Source organism: Meriones unguiculatus, chromosome 5 (assembly GCF_030254825.1).
Source record: "Meriones unguiculatus strain TT.TT164.6M chromosome 5, Bangor_MerUng_6.1, whole genome shotgun sequence".
NCBI classification, from domain to species: domain Eukaryota; kingdom Metazoa; phylum Chordata; class Mammalia; order Rodentia; family Muridae; genus Meriones; species Meriones unguiculatus.
In genome coordinates, this window is record NC_083353.1 from 115,534,948 (window position 1) to 115,561,572 (window position 26,625).

General features: G+C 48.1%; 1 protein-coding gene across 1 annotated transcript; it reads right to left on the reverse strand.

The window, feature by feature from the left end:
* Positions 1–23,687: 23,687 nt before the first annotated feature.
* On the reverse strand, positions 23,688–26,625 carry Kcna5 (potassium voltage-gated channel subfamily A member 5). Its single transcript, XM_021631738.2, has one exon. The coding sequence runs from the start codon at positions 26,281–26,283 to the stop codon at positions 24,487–24,489; it is 1,797 nt and encodes a 598-aa protein (XP_021487413.1). The 5' UTR covers positions 26,284–26,625; the 3' UTR covers positions 23,688–24,486.

Below are 26,625 nucleotides of genomic sequence, written 5' to 3' on the forward strand. Positions count from 1 at the left end.
ATGAGCAACCCTCTTTGAACAGATGAGTTTGCTGACCCTCTGGGGACAGCTCCTGACCATGTGAAGGGTGGTGATGGGCTGGAAGAACTCAGCCTTGTTAAGCCACAGGCTGGCCCTTGAGATGTGAAGTTGGAAGTGAGGTGCTGGGGAGGACAGTGGAACAGAGAACATGATAAGATGAGGGAAATAGCCATTTCCACAGATTCGGACCCTTCAGCATCTACACAAATGCCGAGGCCTCTGCAGAGAGAGGATCCCAGGCTAGCTGGAGCCCTCTTTTGAAGGTTCTTCTCCCAGTAATCAACTCAGTGATTCACCCCACTCCCTCGACATCTGTTCAGCCCTTGGGGTGTTCAAACAGACATCCTTCTGATGCTCTAGCTAAAGAAGGAAGGAAAGAAACTCTGTGAGGTGGAATTGAGCTGAGACCCTGGGTGCATCAAGTTTTCCATCACTGACAAAGTACCTGAATCAAAGAGCTTCTAAAGACAAAGGGGTTATTCTGGCTCATGACGTCACAGGCCCCGGTGATGCAGGATCAGTAGTTCCTGAGGTTTTAGGTATGTGCTTGAGGATGGAGAAGCTCGCATCAGACAAGAAGGCAGGAAGCAAAGGAAGGAGCTAGGATCAACATCTCCCTCAGGGCACACCTCGGTGCCATAACCTCATCTCACTAGACTCTACCTCCTAAAGCCTCCCAGGCTTCGATATGAGACCTTTAGGAGACACTCCAGATGCAAACCATTGCGTGCCTCAAAGTGGACCACTCGGTGCTGCCTGAGACCAACTCACAGGACTTCCCCTTTTTTCCTGAAAGTATATTCTAATGAAAGTATCCACCACGTCAGTGGTTCTCAAGCTAGCAAGTAGCGGGAACCATCTGGAATGCATTTTTTAAAATTTTGTGTGTGGGGGAACAGGGGAATTCTACCTATATGTCTGGGTACTACATGACTGGTGCCAGAAAAAAAAGGATCAGATCCCCTGGAGCTGGAGTTAAGAGACAGTTGCAAGATGCTGGGAATCGAACTCAGACCCTCTGGAAGAGCAGCCAGTGCTCTTAACTGCTGAGCCATCTCTCCAGCCCTGAGTAAGGTTTCTTGAAGCACGTTTACTGGAGCTTCTCACTTTACAGGTCTGGGTGGAGTTCATGGCAGCCAGCCTGCCCTTCCTGTAACAACACCTGCCTCCCCCCCAACTACACACACACACACACACACACACACACACACACACACACACTCGTGCTCAAGTTAGACAGGGTTAGAACAGGTTTCTTATGTAGCTCAGGTAAGCCCCGAATTCGAGGTCCTCTGCCTTCCCAGTGTGTGTGGAGATAACATGTGTGCTATGCCCAGCTTCTGGGCATGAAGCTCTACTTCCCAGGTGCTGCTGCTGCTGCTCCTCCATGGCTGCCAAGTTAAAGCAGTACTTTGCAAACTTTAATGGTCATGAAAATCACAGTGTAGCCTTTCATAGCACAGATCCTGTGCACAGCACAAGGCCTGAGCCACAGCCTGAGGTCTGTAAACTTTAGCAATATCCCAGGTAATCGCAATATTGCTATTTTAAGTTTCAAACCTTGAGAAGCCGTGGGAGTAGGCTTTGGTACTTGTGTCTATATTTTTGTAGAAAAGGAAAAATAGCAACTATGGATGCTTTTTTTTAAAAAAAAAATTTAATGTGGCGCTGGAGATCAAACCCAAGGTCTCACTCAGGCTAGGCAAAGGCTCTACAGATAATCTACAGTCCCAACCCAGCTATGACTCTTAAGGTGACCACGCCCACCTTTATCACTGGTAATGATATTGAACTGGAAATGATATTGGAAAGCCAGCACTGGGTCTGCTGCATCCCTTCAGGAAGCCAAGGGATTCCATGGAGTGGCCCAACAGTTGGCTCCTGCTGGAAGAAGAGATAGACAGTCAGATCTGAGGTACCATGGGATGGTCCGGGGTCAGCCCAAGCATGTTCCGCCATACCTAAGTATGGGATCCATGCGTAATGTCCTGTACCGGCACCAGCTCAGAACACGGTTCTAAAATTGGCCTTTCTTCTCTTGGGAAAGTCAGATTCTTTCCCAACAGTTAGTCCCAGGAAGATTGGGGGAGAAGGGGGAGACAAATCTTTCCATGGGCCATTACCTTCTGTGATGGATGACTTTCCCCTGGGGGTTTCATTTCAAGCCAACATCCTAATCTTGGCTGGGGCCCAGGCTGTCTGGAGCCTGCCACAGTGTGTCTGATAGGGAGGGCACAGGGAACCAGCCCTTCTGCTGGGTTCCCAGCACCAACTCTGGATTTCTAATTATAATCGTCTCTCGCTCTCAGGTTGTGAGTCCACTCCTCAGAAATCTCCCTTCCTTCATCCCCTACATCCACCTATATTTACTGGGTTTTGCAACACAGAATTGCCCTGATCTCTGATGAAGGAGCTGAGAGCTTCAAAAATATACTGAGAGAGAGTGGCATATTCTCATTTCCTACAGTACTCTTTCCTAACAAAATCTTTCTACATTGGAAGGCTCCCGGGGAATGCCTTTCCTAGCTCCCAGTGGAGTAGCCAAGGTCACAGTCCATAAATACTTCTAGCTCTGGAATCTAGACTGCAATTCAAGGTTCAACTCATCAAGTCACTAGGAGGGATTCGCATGGGGACTTCCCCACTTTCTCTGAGACCCCAACAAGAGCAAGCAAATCCAGAGAGTTTGGAGGTCTGAAATGAAGCATGTTAAGAGTCGTGATGGCTGAGGTACCCAAACATATCCACAGGGGAAACCCTGGGACTACTAAAAGCAGGGCAATTCTTGGCACCACCACCGCCTGTACCAAGAAGGAGCAGGGGGCTGCTGCGGCTTCATGCTGCTGTGGGGTTTTCATTCTGCCTCTTCACTGAAGAGTAAAGTGCCGACATGCTGAACTTTGGTCCCCCCTTCCACTCTTAGCACAGACGTAGATCAATCATATTTAAGGCCTGAGTTTGTAATCCTCACCCCAAGACTGCAGCATGATGAAGTGAAGTGAAAGAAACCTTAGTGTTTCTTTTGCACAGAATTTCACTGTTGGGGTTTTTGCCCCTGTATGCCACTCCCCTTCAAAGCTATGAATGTCTCCAGGTTGGGCCTTGCTTATTAACTGTGTTTCTTCAATTTGCCTCTTTGAACACTTGCTTTCTGCATCCCTATGAAGCACAAAGTATGGCAAGCAGAAGGAATCTGGGGATGCAAATACTAGTGAAAATAACCACCCCAACCTTCCCAGAGGTACCCTCACCTTCACCCACAGTTCTCTGACAGCATCTAGACTCTGAGGAGTGGTGGTAAGCATCACACAGGTCCAGTAGTGGGAATACGGAGATTCCTGGTAGGCGTGGTTTAGGGCTTCTCGGAGAGAGTAGGTTGACCCCTGTTACCGAGCAACTTAACCTACGGAGGTCATCCTGCTCCCATCTTAAAGACAATGTGTTTGCCACCACCTGGAGCAAAAGGTCTGTAACATTCACTGAGAGGTCCTCAGGTCCCTTGGTCCTATTGACAAACAGAGGAGGACCATATAGACATCCCTAGACGCTTATCTAATTCTCAAGGGGGACCCAGATGTTAAATAACTCACTTCAGTTTGCCTTGTCATTCTTGCTCTGAGGGAACTCTTTTGCAGTCACCATTGTGTTCCAGAGAAACTCTGACTGATTGACATCCTGTAATTAGAGCTGAAGCTGTCCCCAGGCAGCTGCATGATCAGTCCCACAGCAATAATCAACCAGACCAAATCTTGTTCCTGAGTGCATGGCTCTGAAGACCCATATTCCTCAATTCCACTCCTTCCTTATGAAGTCAGTGTTCTTATGAGCCCCTGGAACACAGTGGGGAGGATACAGGGCCTCTTGTCCCTTGTCAATGTGCCCACACTGAATAAATCCTCCTAATGTGCTTACTACCATGTGTCTCCTATTTGGTTAGTTGAGGCCAGTGGCAGAGCCTGGTCCGCTGGGACCCCCTGAGCTGGGCTTCTGGCCAGTACCTTGATGACCGAAGGCAGTGATGAAATCACGTGGCGTATGGTAGCAGATCCTCCAGATGTCTATCTCATGGGTGAACCTGACCAGCAGTGTACAGACGGTGTCACCTACTGTCCCCAAGGAGAGCTTCACGAAGCTGGAAGACGGGGGAGATGTTTAAAACCTTAGCAATAGTGGTATCACTTTGTAGTTTACCTTGTACTTAAGCCAAGATGGACTCAGTAGACTTCCAAAAAGCATGAGATCAAAGCTCACAGTTGCCATCTTTTTTTTTTTTTTTTCTGATGGAAGAACTGAGGTTGGTAGGCTCTCAGGCAGCCCAGGCTAGCCTCAGACCTGAGACTCACTAGGTAGCTGAGGATGGCTTTGACCTTCTTATTTTCCTACCTCTACCTTCCAGATTCTGGGATCACAAGTGCATACCACCACATCGAGTTGTAGTGCTGGGTATCAAGCCAAGGACCTCAAGAATAGACACTCTAGGAACTGAGCTGTCAGACAAGCTGGGGCTACCATGTTAATCCTCTGACAGAAAGTCCAGTGGGACAAGATGATCTCCACTGTGCCGCCCTTTCTTTGCCTCTTAGTCTGCTCAAGCCAAAAATAAATGCATCCCCTGTAATAAGTATATAGCATAAACTCCACAGGTTAGGTTGGACCATAAGAGAGGCAAATGCACTTTTCTCACGGCAGGGAAAGGGCCCTGCCTGCTCCCTTCCCACTGCTAAGGAAGCCAATGCTGAGGCTCATGAGGAGTCACACTGGGCACAGGAACTGAACACAGAACACAGAATGGGTATCCAGCTGCCCTGTTCCACAGGTAATCCTGGCTCAAGGGAAAGGAAGGATGGCCGCAGCACTCTGGGGTGCTTTTTTGTTTATTGCTTTTGCTGTTGCTTTTGTTATGTACATACATACATATTTATGTATGTATTGTGTATGTACGTATGTATGTATGTGTGTATGTATGTCTGTATTTTTGAAACAGGGTAAGCTGGCCCAGGCTGGCCCAGAATTTTCAATCTTCTCCAGTGCTGGGATTACAGGCACGAATCCCCACAGCCTGCCATCCATATTTTTAGAGGAGGCTGTGATAATCCTTCCATGGAAATCAGAACACACACACCCCACCCCCAACAACCTCACTTTTTTCACTCCCAAAATGAAGTCCTTAGAAGTGTACTTTGGGCGCTGTGCAGGTGTGAGGAAGATCACATGACTCAGAAACATCCAACCCTGTCCACAAGGATGCCACCTGGCAGTGTGACTGCTGTGCCAGGCTATCTGAAGGCAACCCCATCCAGGGTGCTCCCTCAAGAGTAGTCCCTCTGGGAACTGCTGCCATCTGCTGGACACCAGGCAGCTTTCTTCCTGTCCCCCAGGCCCTGGACTACTGGAGAGGATGGAAGGACATCTGAAGATGGTCACATCTAGACCTAAGATGTCTCCTGATCTTGTAGAACCACTAAGGCTTACTGTCACCCCTCAGGAAAACTGGGGACTGCCCTCTCAGGTCCTGAGTTTTATATATTCATCCACTTTGAGGTCAGTGTTTGCCTTCTGTTCTCTCCCTCTTCCTCTCTCTGCTCCTATTCCCTGTCCTTCTCCAACTCCCCTCCCTTCTTTTTCCTTTTCTGTCTCCCCTTCACCCTTTTCTTTTTTCCTCCCCCTCCCCTTCCCCATTTGGGTGATCATGTGTGCTAAGCATGTATACCCCTGACAGTAGAAACCCCCGGTACCTGCCTGTCCAGTCACGTGATTCATGTCAGTAGCAGTCCCTTTCCTAAGTGGGTCACTGCTGCCAGTACGCCTCAGTGTCCAATCTCTGATGCCTCCTCAGGGCGACCGCATCGTGCCTCTCCCCAGCCCTTCCTCTCTCTGCTCCAATGAGCAGCCCACGGCCACTCGGAACAGGCTGGCATGAAAAGCTGTGCCTGGGCTAGGAGCAGAAGGAGATGACATGAGGCAGAACAAAGACCAGGTTGCTGGAATCAGAGGAAAGAGATAGGGGCCAATCTCTGGACCTCACCTTCAGCTTCACCTCTGTGATACTGGTATGAGACACAGAAAGCATGGTTTTTATCTCAGAGAGGATAATAAATAGCTTGTTTGGAGCCAGAAGGAATGGACATGGTAGGGAATGTGGATTTGGATTGTCCTGAGTGTCCATGGAAGTGGTTACATGAATTTTTATAGTTACAAACAATAGTCAGTCACATATTAAGACATTTACCAAATACTTTGATGAGGACTTCAGGTAGGTGATGGGTTTCTATTATTTCGAAGAGGCAACTGTTATGAAGTGAAATATTTAATCGGGGCTCCTCAAAGTCCAGAGGTTTAGTCCATTATCATCATTGTTCTAGAGAGTGCTCCATCTTGGTCTGAAGAAGGGGACTGTCCTACTGGGTGTGGCTTGAGCATATGTGAGACCTCAAAGCTCAGCTCCACAGTGACACACTTCCTCCAGCAAGACTTCATCTATTTCAACAAGGCCACTGCTCTTAATAGTGCCACTCCATGTTGGGCAACCGTTCCAAAACCTGGTTTTATGGGGACCATTATTATTCAAATCACCACAGATGCTTTTGAGTTGATGAATGTTGGGGGCCTATTAGTACATCCCAAAGATTTCATCTAATAGTCAAAACTTGGTTAGTTCAGGCACAGATGTGAGCAGTAAGCAGTTATTAAAAGGGATAAAGATGCCTGAGATCATTTTGGCTCTGCATTTGCAACATTCCAACTCTATAAATTCTAATCAGTCGATCACCTCATAGAATCTTCAGCACTGGTGCAGATTGGGAGTTGAGGGAACTTTACACTGCAGTCTGGTGTATGAAAGGAGAGAATTTCTCACGAAGAACTTCTAAGTCCTCAACAGCTCTGCAATGTTAGGAATCAGTGGGCATCTTGGGCAGCCGACATTCTCTTGCACATTACCTTCACCTTGTGACGGGCAGGGGGCACCTCCTGCTCAGCACCCAAGAGCAAGCACGGAGGCCAGTCCTTGTAGTACTTACTGGGTTGGGCATACTGACAGCCAGCTGGGCACTTCCAATTCTATCCTTCCAGCAAGTTTATGACTTACATTGTCTTACCATCAAAAGGGCTAAATCAGTTAGATGAGGGGTTAGCATCCGGTGAGGAGGCAATGGAAGTCTCCATGACTCCAAACTCCTTGGCTGGAGATACCCGGACAACAGATGACAAAGAAGTGCCTAGTAGAAAGACTACAACATCCTGCAGGCATGAGGTTCTCACACTAAAATGGCCGTGCAATTACACTTCCTGTTCGTCTACCCAGTTTGCAGTCATTTTATTTACATGTGGGGAATTCAGAACATCCCCTGTTGATGAGAGGTTGGTTGACTCACCTACAGCCATTTCGCTCAAGGAGGACAAGGCTTGACTGGAATTATAGTCACTGACTTCAAGCCACTGCTAGGTACAGAAAAGAAGCATCCTTTCTCCTTTTTCCCTTCTCTCTCCCTCACCTCTGGCCCAGTGTTCTTCCCACAAGGTCTCCTCACTCGCCCTGCTCATCTGAGTCAAGGTCACCCCGTCTAGGACTCAGGACATTTTAGTGTGTTCACCTTCAACTCCCTAGCCTCCTATTAGGCGTTGGTGTCTGAGAGGTAGTCTCTGGCTTTGAGATTCACATATCTTAGTACATGAGCTTAGAGCCCACATACCTCTGGCTTCAGCTGACGAGCAGCTTTGCCGCAATAATCCCACGCCTCTCCTTTGCTTTGTGGCACTAAAATTCTCAGATGGCAGAGGAAGCGCGTTCGTCTGTATTCTAGTACCTGCGCAGTCTAGAGCCTAGCGTTAGTTACTTCTAGGTTGCTGGGACAAAACGTAGGACAATTTAAAGAAGGCTACATTTCGGCTCATGGTTTTAGAGAATGTCTACCATTGAAGGAGGGAAAGTACGACAGGGAGGCTGGACCAGGAGCAGAGAACTCCACAGGAGCACTGGAGGCTGGTAAGAAGCTTCCAAGTACACGCTCTGTAGCACTTCTGCCAGCTAGGATCTACCCAAAAAAAAAAAGCATTGTGACCTGGGGACCCAGTGTCCAAACACATGAGCCTGGGAGAACATTTTTCACTGAAACCATAAATTGTTAGTTAATAATTCAGAACCATTTTCTCTGATCAAACAGGGAAAGATACAGGAAAAGGAGGAAGACTTGTAGTTTTAGAACATGTGCATCTTTTAGATGGACGAAACGGAGTCCTGTGTCAAATGACAGCATTAGACTCACGGGCTATTAGCGATACCATATACACAGGCAATCTTACGCATTCAGTAAATGCACTATAAAATATGAACCCTTTATCCCCGGTGGCTCTAAGGATCTAAATCGTAATCAGATCTCTAGTCCTTCTGGCTCTAGCATCATCCAGTCCTTGGCCTCTTGCCATAAATAAGTCCTCTCTCCCTTGTAGGAAGAACTCCCCTTTTGAGGTGAGAAGCTGGACTTACCCCGAGGCCCACCTCCTCCATGCACCTCTGTCCCCCTGAGATAAAGCCAGGAAACTCACACTGCATGTCAGGGAGAAGATGAAGGACACCACCTTCAATTTCCCTCCTCATCCCGGCCCTGTCCGCTGCTGTCTGAGCATCACCACCGAGACAGCTGCCTCTTGAGAACCATTTCCCCACACCTGCCTCCTCTCCTCACTGCCTGAGTGGCTCTGCCTCCTCAGCTCCCTCCCTGGAGACAAGCAGAGTGGATGCATGGCAACAAGAGCAATAAGCAGGATGAGAGAGCTGCCTGACAGTTTGTGAGGCCCTCAGAGGGAGGCCATGTCACTGCATTCCCTGCTCTCTCTGAGATAAGACCCTCCAACCTCTTTGGGAAGCAGAAACTTAGACTCGGTGAGAAAAAAAAAGAAAACTGCTCAAAGGAGTCACAGAGTGGTGATTGAAGCCTAGAATTTCCTCCCTCAAAACTGGTGGGATGTCCTCCTTAATGATGACATGCCCTATGTACATTTCATCTTTGGAAAACCATGTCGATTTTGATTTTTGAACACATTGTAATCTCGTATCATCTTTGTTTACTGGAAAAGTTATGTCTCTGCATTTTATATGGAAAAAAAACTGAAGCAAGATATGGGATTTAATTGATTTCAGGCACACACACAGGCTCAAATTGCTTCCTGCCTTCCAGCCCCAGTGTGGTGGAATTCCCTGGGGCTCCAGATTAGGGTCTCCATGTGGGGCCATAATGGCCCAGTATTAAAGGGGAAAGGGTTGAGGAGAGAGTTTCAACCCCAGATACCTAAATTGAGGACTACAGGCATTGGCTCCTCCCCTCTCCCAACATGGCAACATGGCGCCAGGAAGTCAGCTGCCCAACCATCAACCCTGGTGAAAATTTACTACCCTGACAGTTATCAGGCCATACTCCTTGTTTGACCTTATAAGGTCCCCCTTGGGCCCCCTAGGCCCTGAGTATGCAGATGAAGTATTTCTCCACACCCCTGTTCTGGCCAATTGCTCATTGGCCACACAAACCTTGCCCCCACTTCCCCAGAGGATGTGGGCAAACACTCATTTTCTGCCCAATAAACTGAACCAGTTCTCTGAAGCTGTTCCCAGGTATTGCCTTCTTTGCCCTGTACTCACTGCCTACCAAGGCCCTGCATTGCACCCACAGGCCTCAGCTAAGCTTCCCTCCCTCCAGCCCAGTCTGGTGCAAAACAGATTGGCTATTCCAAGGGGAAGAAGCAGACACGGAGCAGCATCTCCAAACAGGTTCTATTTTCTCCCCTGCATCCTTTGGTTTTGACTGTTTAACATTCAGTTTCACTGAGTGATCTGTTGTTCCAAATTCCTGTGAAGCAATCAGAAATCACACATGTGAAATTCAGCCCTTTCTGTCCTTTGTCAAAGAGCTGATACCAGCTTCGACCAGGATGTCCTTTATAGGAATCATGAGCAACTTCTCTTGATGAAAATACCTGTCTGATGCCTGAGTCCTTACCAGCCCTACAGGGCTCATCTGCATGAGGGAAGGAACTTCACTGAGCAGTCTGATGATGAATTAGGCTTTAACTTTTGCAGTGCTGGGCTGTGGTACTTCCACGCTAGGCAAGTGCTATCACTGCTGTGATACAGCCATAGTCAAATTACCTATTTTCCATTAGCACCTTCAAGATAAGGGTCCTCAGCCTGTTCAGGTTGCCAGCTTCCCATGCCAGCAGGGCTTCAGAGCCGGGTCCAAGTGAGTCCCGTGACTAAGCCCTTGGCAGGCTGTCTCTGCAATGTTTCCTAGGCCTGTAATGTCAATGTGATTATGTCTAAATTTGATAATGTTTCCAGCGGTGATTTATGACCCATTTCTGTGAGAGACGTTTTCTGCCTAGGCAACACAAAGCAAACAAAGATGCTTGAGCTGTGAGATTAACCCTGTGGCTCATGAAGAACATGAGACTCGCGTGTGTGCGCTCACGACACGGGCATGTGCTTAAAATGTCATGGCAGGCAGGGGAGGGAGATGTCTCTCAAGGATAGGAAAACTGAATTGGGCACAAATAAGCACAAGGCAGATTCAGTAGAGAAAGGCACTGACAAGGGCTATTTACACATCTATGGAGAAAAGCTAAAAAATATTTTCTCTACCCCACCCCACCACCACCCCTTGATGACCACAGGTGATACTGATGGACCATTGCAGCGAGATACCCGTTAGCTCAACAGAAGTGACAGGAAGCTATTACTGTAAAACATTATTCACCCTAGCTCTGTCGTGGTCCCCTTTAGTAACAAACAGTGTGCTTTCTGAAGTATAAAAAGTGTCACCCCATTGTCAAGCTTCCCTAACAACTTTCTGAGCTGGGTGCAGTGTTCAAAAGGGAAACCCACCCTACCCCCAAGATCAGAGTCCATTTGTGAGACTGTCACACACAAGACAGTCCTGCTTACCGCCCCACCCCCACACCACAGCTTGGCACTAAAATTTAAATTTTCCCAACACAGAGATCAGTCGGGAGACATCTTAGCATACAATGGGTAGTAACAGCTGCCAGGAGGAAGGGAGACCCTCTGAAGAAGAAAATAACTAAAGAGAACCTACCTTGGAACAACATGACATCAGGTAATATACCAATCTGACTTCCGTCATTAAGAAGAGTACAGTCATACCACATATATTTCGTGGTTATAAAAAAAAAGTACTTTTACTTTTGAGATATGTTTTTAAAACAACAGGTCCTATGATAACTGTTAATCCCCTGAGGGCTGGGTTCAGCATACTGTAAGGTGCTTGCACAAAGCCCTGTGTTTGACTTCTGTATTGCAAAAGGGAATGCATTCAATGATAAGAATTGTTTAAAAAGAATTAAACATGGAAGCCATCAAATGGAGCAGAAGGAGCCAACCTCACTGTGGTACTGCAGACTAGGATGGAGGCCGACTACAAGTGATGGAAGAAACAAGTAAAACAGACGCCGAACTGTTAAGACATCACGGTCTATAGAAAGAATACTCCCTTTCAAGAGTACAAATTGAACCCTGTCCCAAACACATATTAGTTTTATGGCTTCCATCATTTAGTCTCAGTTTACAGATCAGTAAAGCAATCCTTCGTGTCTCAGATTTTACTGGTTGCCTACTGGCTGCCTCTGGAGTTCCTCAACTGGCGAAGGTGCATGGCTGCTCTTGAAGTCGTAGCTAACCAAGTAGAACACACAGCTTTAGAGCCAATATGGAAGGACCCAAACTTTTCCTTGTAAGTTGCCCAACAGCCGTACCTGGTCACATCCTCGTGCAAGGTCGATAGGCCGGCCATCCTGGCAAACGAACTTGTGTCTTAGAAAATAGGCCGCTCCACGGAGAGCTAGACCACAAGCCTGGGTGTGTTGCTCTCACCGAACCTACATTCCATCCACTTTTAGTGAAAGGAGCAATTGAAAGGATGAAGTGTATGAGATGAACCGGCTGTCTCAGCGAAAATAGCAACAGGGCTGGTACCACCGAGTGAAAACATCTGGTTCTGGAGAAACAGCTGAATGAAATGTGATGTTGATGCACAAGAGCAAAGTCTTGAGTAGGAGAGCTGGGTTCTGGTCCTAGAGCCTGGTCCTAGGTTGATCCCAAATGCTCTGTGTCCCTCTAGTCTCTTAGCTGCCTGTCTTTGGATCTGTTCCCTGTTTCAAAAAAAAAGACCCTGATTCCTTGCCAAATTTTATCAACCTAACAGTCAATAAATGAGAATGGAACAAACCCATTTTCATGACACTAAGAACAGCTTCACAAAGACTCACTTCAGCTTCAGCGGCAGCTCAGAAGGAGGACGCTCTACACACTGGCCACCACTGGGTTTGTGCCTGTGTTCTGATTATCTCACTTCTCAGTTATTGGTTGGGAGCAGTGATTCCCATTGTGCTTCTGACCTTCTATCTTCTGGGGGAAAAAATCACTCTTTCTAGGTCGTTCGTGATATGCAGGGAACATGTGACTAGTTCTGGACAGCAAGCTGGAAGCCAAAACGATGTGCATCATTTCTAGGCAAGCATATGCAATTACCAAGGCACGGCTCTTCAGCACTCTCTCCTGTTGACATGACGGCTCGGGGTGTACAGCCTAGTGGTCGTGTCCCAGCGTAGTTTCTGATGTTGTCACTAATACCATGACCAGAAGCAACCTGGGTGAGGAAACGGTTTAACTGCCTTACAGGTTACAGCCTGTCACTGTGGGAAGCCAGGGCTGTAACTCAAGGCAGGACCCGAGGCAGAACCATGGCTTGCTTTCTGTAAGCATACTGGCTTGCTCACTACGGTTCACTCAGCCTCCTTCCTCATACAATCCAGCACTACCTGCTCTCCACAGTAGGCTGGACCCTCTTCTGCCAGTCAATCAAAACCATGCCGCGCAGACATGCTTATAGGCCAGCCTGACAGGGAGAATTCCTCAACTGATAGTCCTCTTCCCAGAGGACTCTATTTTGTGTCAAGTTGTCAAAAACTAGCCATCAGAGACTATTTTGTCATTGTTGGCCCCCCAAGTACTGGCATGAACTAAGCAGTGTGCCACTCTCTGAGGTGCATATGAAGTGAGTTGAGAATTTAGATTCTTCTGTAATGGCAGCATCATCTCACCTAGCCTCGCTGATAAATTGCTTCGTGTTAGTGGTTTTCTGATGCAACAGCTTTATAGAATAAAGATCAAAACTATAGACTGAAATGCTTCTTAGCTGAGCTTTGACAGTACTGCATCAGCTCTGCCAGGAGCACCATTTACGTCATGCTCAAAAAAGTGCTGATAGTCAGGACTATGATCTGGAAACTTGGAATGTATCGAAGAATAGAAGAGATACACTATTTCTAAATAAGGAGTTTATGTGCATGCATGTAGAAGTGTGGGAGTGTGCGTGTACATATATATGTGATATGTGCTTGCATGTGTAGATGTGTGTGAGATTATATATGGATATATATATATATATATATATATATATAGAGAGAGAGAGAGAGAGAGAGGGGGGGGGGATAGATGATTTGTGTGTATGTGGGTGTATACATCCATGTGTGGGACTGAGAATGATCACACTCCACAGTACACATGTGGAGGTCAGAGGGCAGTCTCAAATGCCAATCCTCACTTTGCACACTGTTTGAGAAAGGACCGCTTTCTTGTTTTCTGCAGCCTACACCAGCCTACACTGATGCCTGAGTTTCTAGACATTGTTTCTTTCTCTAAGTTCATGGTTGGACTTTGATTTTTCTTCCTTGAGGAATTGTAATAAATGGAATTAGTTCACTTTCTTAGTCGCTAATTCCTGGGAACCCAGATGGACTGGGATGAAAAAAATCCAGAGACCTCCTTCGGAAGGCTCTACCAGCAAGGTTCTTCAGAGGTTGCAGAGAAGCCCTGTCCTTTCCCTTCCAAATAAACACACCCGGTTCTGGAATAAACTCTTCAGACCTAAGAAAACATTTCAGACATATCAGGTGTGGTCACACATGTCTGTAACGTCAGAACTTGGGGGGCTTAGACAGAAAGAAGGGTTGTCAGGAGTATGGGGCTTACCTAGGCTACATTGTGGAACCCCCAACTCCATGCACTCTTCCACTTCTTCTGTCTGCTCTACGTATAACAGCCAAGCAAAGGTGCTGGCTCTGTGTGAAATCTGTGACTGACACTCACTTATAGAGACTCTATATAGACAGACTGACCAGATGGCCCTTTCTCAGACATCACTCTACTTCCTCTGCTCCTCCAGGATGTGCCAGAGTACCTCAATCACAGGGATGATTTTTCTTATCCAGTTTAAACATAAGAATCAGTTCCTAAACCAGACAGTGGTGGCACATGCCTTTGATGCCAGCATTCGGAATCCTCATTATAGAGTTCCTAGTCTAAGACTCAGTGGTCCCATTGGCTTGGGCCTCCAACCAGGGTGTCACCCCATGACAGAAGCATGTGACAAAGCAAACTGCTGAGGTCATCAGCCTGGAAATAGACAGTTTACAGGCATAAGATCATGAGCTGTAATGCAGCTCAATCAATGCTGAGCTGTAGGGCTTAGGGTGCACCATCACACCATCACAGCCTTTAGCTTTCATTGATTCTACAACACGGCAGCGTTAATCTTAGTGATTGAGGGTGATGTGTACAAAAGATCTGCAGATCTACATTGCTCACAAGAGGTGCTCAGCAAGTGATGTCTATAGCCGAAATACATTCCAGACCTTTGGGGAACACTAGCATCTCAAAATGATCTTGGAGTCTTCACTGTATTTACACTGGTGCCTGCACACAGCACTTAGCTCTCTGCTGGTTTCTTAACAGTGCTGAGAGAGTTTCTGAGATCTCCAGGTATTTGTGCTGCAAGGTCTTTTTTTTTTCATCATTAATTAATTTAATCACTTTACAGCCTGATTGATGCCTCTTCTCCCTTCTCCTCCCAGTCCAACCCAGGCCAGCTCTGCACTCAGCTGACCAGCCACTTTCACGGAGCCTAAGGACACATCCCACCACAGCCTTTGGATAGAATCAACATGTGCTTTCCAAGGGAAAAGTCCTTGAGAATGACAGTGTTGATTTAACAGCCGAAACTCTGCTGAGCTGCCCGGGAGCCCAGGCAGCTTGCTAATGGAACTTCTTGGTTGTCAAAACCTGCCCTGGCTTTCTTTGGCAGGAGGTGTCAGCCGACATCTGTCCCTGAGCCCCCAGGACCTCAGTGCTGATGCATGATTAGTAAATGGCACATGGGCCCAAGGGGCTGATGCCAGCGGCAGCTCCAAGTCACCTCTATTTAAAAGCCACAGACAGTTGTGAAGTCAGCAGCTCCCTTCTTCAGATCATGGTCCCCGTTAGAAACAGTCAGATGGCTATAAATCGTCTTGTCTTCAATACCCCAGTAACAAATCCTCTGAAAGCTATTCTCCTCTCTCCCTCCTCCCCCACTCCTTGCCTTCCTTCTTTCCTTCCTTCCGTTCTCCACTGTCTCAATGCCTCCCTGCTGTGATGATCAGGCTATTAGTGAATTTGATTGGGCTGAACTTAATTGTGCTGCTTTGAAGGCAGCTTCCAGGCTCTTCTTGGCATTATGTGTTGTAATCATAACAACTCACCTTTGCAGAAGGCTTCCTGCCTGACAAACAGTTACAGTTACATGGTTTCTTTTATTATTCTGCTGTTTTATCTTCTAGTGTTGGGGGTAGAACCAGTAACTTTATGCACTCTAGGATGTTGTGCCTCTAGCACGGAGACAGATCTCATGACTGGACAAGTTTATAGCATTTGCCCTGTGACTAAAGTCACCCTGTTTCACAGTTAGAAAAGACTTCTTCTTTTTTTTTTTTTTTTTTTACAGTAAGCCATTTAGAAAGGGATCACTGGCATTTGGTCACGTAGCCAATAAATGACAAAATGGTGATTTGGACTCAGATCCACCTGACTCCAAACATAGTGATGTTTAACTCATTTAACCAAAGTGCTTTATTGGTGGAGGCCTCTTTCTGGGTGATGCAGGAATCGTGGATGGATGCTGCTTACGAGCTTGCTCCCAGGTTCATGTTCAGCTACGTTTCTTATATGGCCCAGGCCCATCTGCCACCCATAGTTGGCTGAACCCTCCTTTACCAATTAGCAATCAAGACATGCCCACAGGCCAGTCTGATGGAAGAATTGTCAGTTGAAGTTTCCCTTTCCCAGGTGTAGCAGGTTCACAACCAAGATCCGCCCTCACATTCAGCCTCTGCCTTTGCCTCCCTTCCCGGTTTCCTTCCACTCTTAACCCCTGAATTCCAACCCTTTGTCCCCCACCTCCAGGATACAGTGTGCTCTGCAACTTCTCTCCGGAGATTCCTCATCCTAATCCCCTACCCTGCCCCACCACAGCTACTTCATCTGTTCTGCTATTAGGGAGCCTACTGCTGAGCTTGGCCTCTCCCATTCCAGAGCTGAAACTCACATTTCCTGGATAGCATCTGGTTATCCTTAGTTGTATTTAATTTAGCTAATTCACACCAGAGTGTGAGGAAGCATTAGCCCTTTAAAGTGCAATAGGAGCTTGGCATTTTTGTCAGCTCCAAGGACTGCTTATGAGTCTGCTCCCAAAAGAAAATCCTCAGTTGGGCAGTGGTAATGTTTTCCTAGTTTATTAAACAGCGTGCTCCAATATGGCCCCTCTCTCTTGTTCAGCTATATGCACACATGCATATTTGCTTTACAAACCCTATTGAGTTCATAGCCAGTCTTCATTCAAATCTCTTTATCATACAGTTCTCATGATGCACAGTTTCCACTGTGGTGACATTATTTCTTTGTTTCTGGCCACTCCCTTCTCTAAAATACCATGTCATATGACTTCCCTTCTGCTGCCAAAAGCCTGAAGATGGCTCAGTCCAAGCATCAGAGACCAGAGAGTTTTAATTCACTTAATTAAATAATAAGTCGATAATTAAGTAGACTTAATCTTCAGCCTCCTAGAGAACAGCTCCTTTCAAAGCTGTAGAGTAAGGGCTCTGTCTAGCTCAAGAAGGCTCCCTCTCAGACTCTGTCCCAGTGACCACCAGCTGTTCCCATCTGAAATCCATTTCCCACTTGCAAAGCCACCCAGATAAGCACCCTTGATGTGGCTAAGCCAGTGTGGGAAGATAAGATCTGTGTTCAACAAGAATCAACGCAAAGAGGAGTGTTGTGGGGCTGGAGTTGTGACTCAGCAACTCAGAGCACTGGTTACTCTTCCAAAAGACCCGGGTTCAATTCCCAGCACCCACAATGGCAGCTCACAACCATTTGTAACAATGCAGCTCTAGGGTATCTAAGGCCTTCTTCTGGCTCTCTCAGGCCAAACATTCATATGTATAAAATAACGTTTTTGGTTTTTTTTTCTGAGGAGAGGGCTGTGAAAGGCTGTCTTCTGGAGACGACATAGCCAGCATACTCAAGAACTCACCGTGGCTGTGGTTACCTGCACAAAACCTGTACAGGATGGAACCTGGTAACATCACAGCATAGGGGCTAATAAAGCTTTACTTCTGGCTGAAGAGATAGTGACCCGTCAAACACTGCAAGTCAATTTACTTGGTGATATAGCCACATATGGTGCCTGTGTGTGTGCATGTACACGCGTGTGTGTGAAATTGTCCAAAAATAAATTCTAAAAAATTTAAATGTCAACCTGAGTGCCCAAAGCCAGCTAAAAAGAAAAAGTAAGATATTTCTGAAATGAACTAGACTTTTGACATTTACACACACACACACACACACACACACACACACACACACACACGCACACACAAAAGCAGTAAAGGAAACATAGGACTTTGAAGATCTTCTTAATTACGCTGAATGGTACTGTTTTATTTTGAATTTTACATTCTTTCGCTGCCTAAGATGTCTTAAGCTGAAGACTAAAGGAATGGATTAAGGCCACAGAAGGCTCCCTTATGTCTTATTTATACTGAAATCCCAGCATCGAGCAGAGCAGCTGGCACAGGGGAGCTTAGAACATCTGTGGGGACCTGGTTGATCTTGGCTCTCCAGGCACCACTACTGCTGCCATTGTCATGAACTGATGGAGTGACCCAGAGCTCTGAAAATACAGCCAATAACAACGGAAAGAGAAAATGGCACTACCATCTTACCTGCCTCCTCTTGAATCATCATTAAACTAGAAAATGAGGAAGGGGGAGGAGATAGAAGGACACACACAATTAGTAAGGTTATCTGATTAATAACATGTACTCCTGAGCTGTCCTTGGCAAACCAGACTTGATCACTCTATCCATCCTCAGGGTGCTGACTTTCCTGGCCACCTCTGAACTTCAGCTCACTCTCTTCCATCCTTGCCCAGTAGTTCCCTCTTGGTCTCAATAGCACTATCCTGAGTCCTTGTTCATAGAATGACTGCCATCTTCCCACAGATGCCTGGATGATAAAAAGCATTACATCACTTGCTTGAGAACAATGTTTATGCAGGAGCCTGGAAGTAATTGTATTCTGAGCCAAAAGGAGTTGGTGTTATTAACAAACAAACAAAAAACGGCTTGCGTATGTACCTGCTACTAAGGCCAGATTGAAGGTATTAATATTATCTGGAGGGTGTGAGCTATATTCTGCTCCCAAGAAGGAGTTTGAGCCTGGGTGGAAGAGAGGCAGGTAACCAGGCACCCACAGATGGGTAGGACATGTTTGTGAAAGGAACCCCAAAGGAGGAGACTTTGGACTAGAGAATCTGAGGACAGCTTCATGGAGAGGATGGCTTTAGCATCACACTCCGAAGGGCTTTCAGAGTTAGGCTCACCAGACTAAAGTGATACAGTCTGGGAGCCCTGGACTGATGTAGGAGCTGTCCTCTGCAGAGATTAAACCGAAATCCCTCCCAGGCAGGGTCGCCTGGAGCTAGAGAGTGAAAGGAAATTGGGAAGACCACAAAGAGGTGGTCCCCCTAGATGATGTGGATTTCAGAGATGACCTCACTACTGCCAAAGGGAAGAGTGAACAGCAACTGCATAACCAGGGGAGTGGGACAGAGGAAGAGACGTATCAGCAAATATCAGTTGCCCTGGATAGATATCAGCTTTGCTTGCAGCTGAAGGCAGTGGCTCTGTGAGTGCAAATGGGACCACTTGCCTCAGTCACTCAGGTGATGTCCACTTTAAAAAAGGAAGTGGCCTGAGTAGAGGAGAGTTGGGAAGAGAAGTCAAACACACAAGCACTGGACTCTCCTGTAAGCGGCCGGGGGTTCTGAGACACCATCCAGGCAGAGGTGATCTCAGTCGTTAGGGTAGACTACCAAGGTGGCAGCTGTTAGAGCAAAGTGCCTCATCGGCTCATGAGTTTCCAAATAGCTGAGCAGTGTGCAGTTTTGTAACAGACGTTACGTTACATTGTTGTCATGTTGTATTGTTAGCTGTTGGAGCATACTAAAGAGCAGGCTTAGGTTAAAACACAATTTATGTGCCTACTAAACAACGGAGCTAAAGAATTCTCAAAGGAGCCTATTTCAGGATGTTTGTTATTGCAAAACCAAAAACTTAAAGCCAAAAGGGTCTCATTCCATTTTTTTTTGAGTATGTGAACTTAGGGTTCAATAACTCACTATGACTCCTCACTACCATATCATAGGGACTTGACCTGTGTCATGAATCACCACTGTTTGAGCCAAACACCTCCTAGTCTAGGAGATAAGACACAAGATATGATGCAACAACCAGTTCAAAAGGGTATTGATCAGAGACAGCAGTGGAGTTTAGTGGAGGTCCCCAGGGGCAGAAAGATGGACACTGTATTGTAGCTAACTCTAAAATCATGCATTCTTCACTGTCTTCTAGACTTAGGTCAACCATCCAAGCCTTTAGACTCAAAGGTATTAATCTGAGGTTCCTGTAACTGGGTCTTTGGCTTTTTGTCTGACTTTCCATGCCCCAAGCTCTAGCAGAGAGCTGTTGTACAGAAACATGGCTTCTCCTCAGGGTCCCCATGGGCCCCACACTCCTGTCCTGACTGTGCCTTGTTAAGCTTCAGCCTCTTTAATAACCTCAATCCCTCTAAAGGCTTGAAATGAAATAAATGCAAGTTTTTTTTCTCTCAACAGGTGCTGTCCAGAGAACTGGATGCAAGAATCGTACAAGGCAGGGATGGATCTCTTGCAGCTAGGCAGGGGAAGAAGCTTCAGGAGGATGTATAGACTTTCATGTAGAACTCGCATGCAGGCTTCCTGAGAGAAATCCAGTCTTGTGGTCTGGGATTGGGGAGGCAGGCAATTCTAACCTTACATTGACAAGTAGTATGAATCACCTCCTTCTGGGCCTCAGCTTGCCCATCTGTAAAACAGGTGAGACACACCACGTCACTTATAGGAGCTCTTCCAGTTGAAACAACACATGACGCACAGTCTGACATTAAAAAAGAAACACTAATGAGGGTTACACTTGTCTTGCTTTGTCTAGAGGCCTGTGGACTGGAGTGGACTTAGTCCAGGGAGGCCATTAGCCATGTATAATGCTCTAGCAAGCACCCATCATGTACACATAGAGGCTGTACCAGCCCAAAGTCTCTCTCTCTCTCTTTCCCTCCCTTCCCTTTTACACACACACACACACACACACACACACACACACACACACACACACTAAAAAAGCCTCAGTTGAAGAAGGTCACTGAAGAATATCCTTTGAGCTGCCTGTGCAGTGTCAAAAGCTAGTAGGAGGATGTCCGCCCTCCATAGGCTACACCCTTCTGCCAGCAACTTAAGGAAAACCCTGGGAAGGATGCCCAGTGGGACATCTCCTCCCTCCTTCCCGAGCACACAGCAAGCTGCACCACAGACAGGTGTCCAAAGCCAACTTTCACGAAGCGGCGGGAGAAAGCTACATCTCTTCCAAAGGCGTTTTCTGAGCGGGGGCATTACCAGTGCAGTGTTCCCTCCACATCGGGACCTGGCACTAGCCATAAAGAAAAACATAAAGCTGAACACAGGTGAATCAGAGGAACAGATCTGGGTTCCGTAGATCTGCCGAAAGGCAGCTCTGTGTGACAGCTGAGCCAAAGTTACAGGAGCTCACAGCTCTCCAGCGAGGGGGGACTCTGCGTGTGTAAAGCACTGTATTTTGAATTGTTATACAAATACCAACAGCAGGCTAGAGTTTTGCCTCAGCACACAGTCCTTGAAACATGCTCAACTGGATCCCTTTCAGAAAGGTTTCCAACCAGTACCACTGCTGAACCCATGTCCCCCATGTCCCCCGCAACCCTCCTTAGCAAGATTGGAGCTCGAGCTGTCAGCCTTAGTCTTAAGTCAAGACACCACCTGGAAGGACAGTGAGGGACATAGGGCAGTGTCTCCCTGTAGACCACTGCTGGAATTCCTCTCTGAGCTCCCAACAAGGTCCCCAGTGGCCTAGCTCAACCTCCACCTGACCCTTGAGCATCCATTTGGGAATCCCTTGAGGACTGGCCCTCTTCTCTGAGCCTGGAAGGCTCAGGTGTCCCAACATTTGTTCCCAGTGTCCCACACTACACTGGGAGAGCGTAGGCCCACAACAGAGAGAAAAGAGCACGTCATTGTCACCCTGGACCAAACTCCACTGCAAACAAACGTGCTGTGTCTGGAGGGTACTCAGAGTAAAAATGTCCTTTCCCCAGAGAAATTCTGCTTCATCCATCCCAAACCAGATAGTCTTGCATCACCTAGAATAATGCAATACAAAGTCTGTGGAGAACTCCTTGGGGGCCAGCAGTTTGAACTGTTTGAACCCTGCTCCAGGGAGCAACCCCAGCGGGGCCAACCAAAGAGCTGGGGATTTTGAAGAGAATCAGAGAGTCTTCTCAAACCCATAGCACAAAAAGAAAAACAGTGAACAGTGAAAGAGAATGGAGGAAATGCCTGCCTGGTCCAGCATCCAAGGCACAGCCCCCAGCCCTGTGTACACTTTATCAATGCAGAAGGCAGAGGTTTTCTGCTGTGGGAACACACTTTGAGTCACCCCGTGTGTGGTACAATTAATGGCCCAAAACTGGCCCCCTGTCATCACTGTCTAGGGTTGCAGGCTGCAATGGAAAGCCTAATTAAATAATCACGATCTCTTTGGTAGACGTGAACTGGGGTATTAACTCCCACCTCCTCCCCACACGTAAAACAGTCAATCTTGTTTTCTCATTCCCTCCTCTTGGTCCCTAAGCACTTGTGGAACACAGCCCCCATCCCCTGGACACTTTAAAGATGGAGTCCCTTATAAATGCGCCAATACCTCATCAAACCTCTGCATGAATCTAAGTCCTGAGGGCAGCTCTGCCTGCCTCACTTGATCCTACCTGTCTGTGTTGTATCTGTTTTGCCTTGCAGGGAAGGCAGAGCCCAGATCCAACTCCCAGGCCACTGCCAAATCTCAACCACTAGCTTTCAAGGCACAGAGAAGTCAGAGGTGACGCTGTGGAGCAGAGTTCTGGCAGATGTCCTGTTTTTCAGAATACTGCAAGTTGTAAACCAACAGGGCCTCTTGCTCCTCCTCCTCAAGCTTTAGCCTGCACTGAAAACCAACAGAGCCAGTCTGCTGGGTCCTCCTGTCTCCCCAGTAGATCAGCTGCTGTTAGAACAGTTCTTAACAAGAAATGACTGTGGATATTCAGACGCTGGTTTTTTTATATCCTGCCTTATTTAAATCCACAAATTTTAGACTTAGAATTTAGCAGATCACTAATAGGGAGACCCAGCCACATTCTCAGAATTAGCCACTCAACTCAGGTCATCTTGGAGTAGGAATGATGGGACCAGTGGCCTTCCCTGGTGAAGCTGGAAAACCACCAGCCTGTACTCAATAGAAAAGGCAACAGCAGGAACCGAGACAGCTCAGAACTCAGAGAGAAAATGCAGTTGGAATTAAACCTGCTGTGGGCTTATGCCACAAACCATCCAATTGAAAGAGGAACAAAGAGATTCATTCTGAGTTGAAGGGTTATGGGGGTGAACCCACAGTTTGTCCTTTAACCGGAACAAGGAAACCCTTTCATACCCACCACCATGAAGACATGGCTCACACCTCTGCCCAGCCAAGCTCGGGTCGTGAACAGTCACTTGCCTTGAGCTTCACCAGACCATGCTCCTCTGAATGGGCTTGTCTGTGAGCATCAGGCTTGCTGCTCTGAGCTACAGAGAACAATAACAAGGAGAACTCAGGACTTACAGTAAAGACGACAACCTTGAGAAACCCAGAGCCTGGGGTCATAAGAGGATAGTTGCAGAGTGTAGCTCACCAGCCCTTTCCTTTAACCCCACTACAGGCTGTGTTGACTGTAATACGCCAATGCCACACAGAGCCTCAGCATAAACAATCCATCTACCATCCTTCTAAGCCATTGCTTCTCAATCTTCCTAACGCCGCAACCCTTTAATAGCTCCTCATGCTGTAGTGACCCCCCTCCATGAAAATACCTTGCTGCTACTTCATAACGGCAACCTTGCTACGGTTATGAATCGTAATGTAAATATTTGATATGTGAACCCCCCAAAGGGGTCTCAAGCCAGAGGTTGAGAACCCCTATTTAAGCTCAGAGAGATCAGTCCAATAGATGACGCCGAGCTTCCTGAATTCCCTAGCCCCGGGAGTGCATTTGCACTGACTATAATACCAGACAGCAAGTGTCAGACTTCACCCTTTAACATGTCAAACACCCGTCAGCAATAGAAAAGCTCACACTTGCCCAATGGAGTCACATTTTATTTCCTGGGATCAAAACAAAAAGAATGAATTCGCAAAAGTGTTCCTCCGACGTCATTAAATGTTTCTGTGAAGAGAGTCACAAGAAATGTTTAAGGGGAACCAAAAGAGAAAAGAAAAAAAAAAAAAAAAGATTTGCTGGTCTTCTAGAACAATCTCTACCCTAGACACAAAGCACCAATAGCACATCCCAGAATAATAAGAGGCTTGGGAACACAGGAACCTGAACATCTTTTGCAGGGTCTCTGGCCCTGAAGGTCCCAGGAAAAGATGACCCCAACTCTTTCACGTTTCAAAGTCTATCTTAAGAACACACCCAAATATTCTTTATGCACACCACTGTACAAAATGCACTCATCAGCTGTAAAAATAATATTTGCCCCAAACACATGTAAAGTAAATTTGGAGCACAGGGATAGGGAGGGCTATGAAATCTCCTGGGATATGAGCTATTTAAAGTCCTATTTGTTTGAGTTATCCCTGTGCTGGGTATAGAAAACTGGCTATGAATACATCCATCTTACAGCGCTCAACATTTCAACAGCTCCTGCGTCATGGAATGTGATACTTTTTAAAAATAGGTGACCCTTAGTATTACGGAAAGCACAGGAAAATGAGGAAGGGAGAGAGCAGGAGGGTGGAAAGGGTGAAAAGGTGAAAGGCAGGCATCTGGACATTGGTGACCAGGTGGGCTTAAAATACTCTGTGGTATAAAGCAGATACCCAGGCTCAAGGGGGCCACCCCTGTTCCCAGCTCCACTGTCACCCGTCTCCATGAATTTCTCTTTACAAATCTGTTTCTCGGCTAGTGTCCAGACAGAGGGCATACAGGGACCTCCGCAAGTCCACGTTGCTCTTGGCCTTGAGCTGACACTTTTCTAGGGGGCAGCTACCCCTCCTGATACTGTCAGAATTCTCCAGGGAACCCCCAGTCTTGGAGAAGGAGGCTTTGCTGCAGCTGACCTTCCGCTGACTCCCTATGTCTAGCCCAGACTCGCGCCTCTGGTTGCCTGGCTCTTCCTTCAGGGCAGCCTGCTCCTCATGGTCTGTCTCCCGATGATAGAAGTAATTAAAATTAGAGACAATGACGGGTACAGGCAGGGCGATGGTGAGGACCCCAGCGATGGCGCACAGTGAGCCCACAATCTTGCCTCCCACAGTGATGGGCCTCATGTCCCCATAGCCTACAGTGGTCATGGTGACGACTGCCCACCAGAAGGCATCTGGGATACTGGAGAAGTGGGACCCCTGGTTGTCCGCCTCTGCGAAGTAGACGGCGCTGGAGAAGAGGATGACTCCGAGGAAGAGGAAGAAGATGAGCAGCCCCAGCTCTCGCATGGACGCCTGCAAGGTCTTACCCAGGATCTGCAGCCCCTTGGAGTGGCGGGAGAGCTTGAAGATTCGGAACACCCGGACCAGTCGGATCACCCTGAGGATGGCGAGGGACATGGCCTGCTGCCCATTCTGGCCACCGCCCCCTGGTTGTTGCTCTGCCAGCTCGGTGCCCAGGGTGATGAAGTAAGGGAAGATGGCCACGATATCAATGATGTTCATGATATTCCGAGAGAACTCTGCCTTGCTGGGGCAGGCGAAGAAGCGCACGAGCAACTCAAAAGTGAACCAGATCACGCAGGTGGTCTCCACGATGAAGAAAGGGTCGGCCAGGGTCCTAGGCAGGAGTGGCGCCACTGTGGGGCCAGAAGAAGTGCCACCGGACCCGCTGCCATTGGCCCCCGGGGCGGGGGCGGGGGGCTGGGGCGGCACTGGGGGATGGCGGAGCAGCTCCCGTTCATCCCGGAACTCAGGCAGAGTCTCCAAGCAGAAAGTGATGATAGAGATGAGAATAACCAAGACCGACACGATGGCGATGGCTCTGGCGGAGCCCGAGCTTTCTGGGTATTCGAAGATAAGCCACACCTGACGCTGGAACTCGTTGCGGGGCAGGGGCTTCTCCTCTTCCTTGATGAAGCCCTCATCCTCCCGGAAGCGCTCCATGGCCTCGTCCCCCAGCTGGTAGAAGCGGATCTCATCTGCGAACACATCCAGGGAGACGTTGACCGGCCTGCGCAGGCGGCCCCCGGACTGGTAGTAATAGAGGATGCCGTCGAAGCTGGGCCGGTTGCGGTCGAAGAAGTATTCGTTCCTCAGGGGGTCGAAGTAGCGCAGGCGCTTCGCCGGGTCCCCCAGGAGCGTGTTGGGAAACTGCGCCAGGGTGCCCAGCTGGGTCTCGAAGCGCAGCCCCGAGATGTTTATGAGGACGCGCTGGTGGTGGAGCGACCCTGTGTCCTGAGGAGCCTGGTCCTCTTCCACTGAGCCTAGGCCAGGGTCGCCTTCTCCCTCCTCGTCCTCAGCAGATGGCCTTCTAGGTTGGGGCAGCTGGGGCAAAGGCCGCTCACCCTCGTCCGCACCCTCCTGAGCGGGGCGCCTCCTCGGTGAGGTTTCTTTAGACTGGTTACTGAGGCCAGCCCTCGGAGGGCACCCGCACTCTCCCCTGGGGGTCTGCGCGCAGTTTGCCCCTGCCTCCCCTCCTCCTCTGAGGGTCATGGCACTGCCGTTCTCCAGGGGTACCAGGGAGATTTCCATGGCCCGGGGGCAGAGGGCATGCTGCGCCCCAAACAACCGGTTCCCACACCCCCAACTCACGCTCCGCGCCTCGTGTGGGGCTCCTCTCCAGCCAAGGGCCCAGCTGGCTCTGGGCTGGTTGTATAGCTGGCCCGATCCCCTTGGCTGGTCCTGACGTCAAGAAGCCGCTGCCCCTGCTCCCAGCCTCTCTCTCTTCTCTCCCTCTCAGTGTTCTGGCAGCTGGTTACCAGGCAGCAGAAAAGCCTCCTTCCAGCAGATGCAACCTCCAGCAGCCCCTCTCTGGCTGAGCTCCCTGGCCTCCGCCCTCTGTGGCTCCCTCCTCTCCTCCTTCCCCTCCCTCTT

Excerpts from the sequence above, each read along its gene's own strand:
- Kcna5 (XM_021631738.2), bottom strand. The coding sequence starts at position 26,283 with ATGGAAATCTCCCTGGTACCCCTGGAGAACGGCAGTGCCATGACCCTC.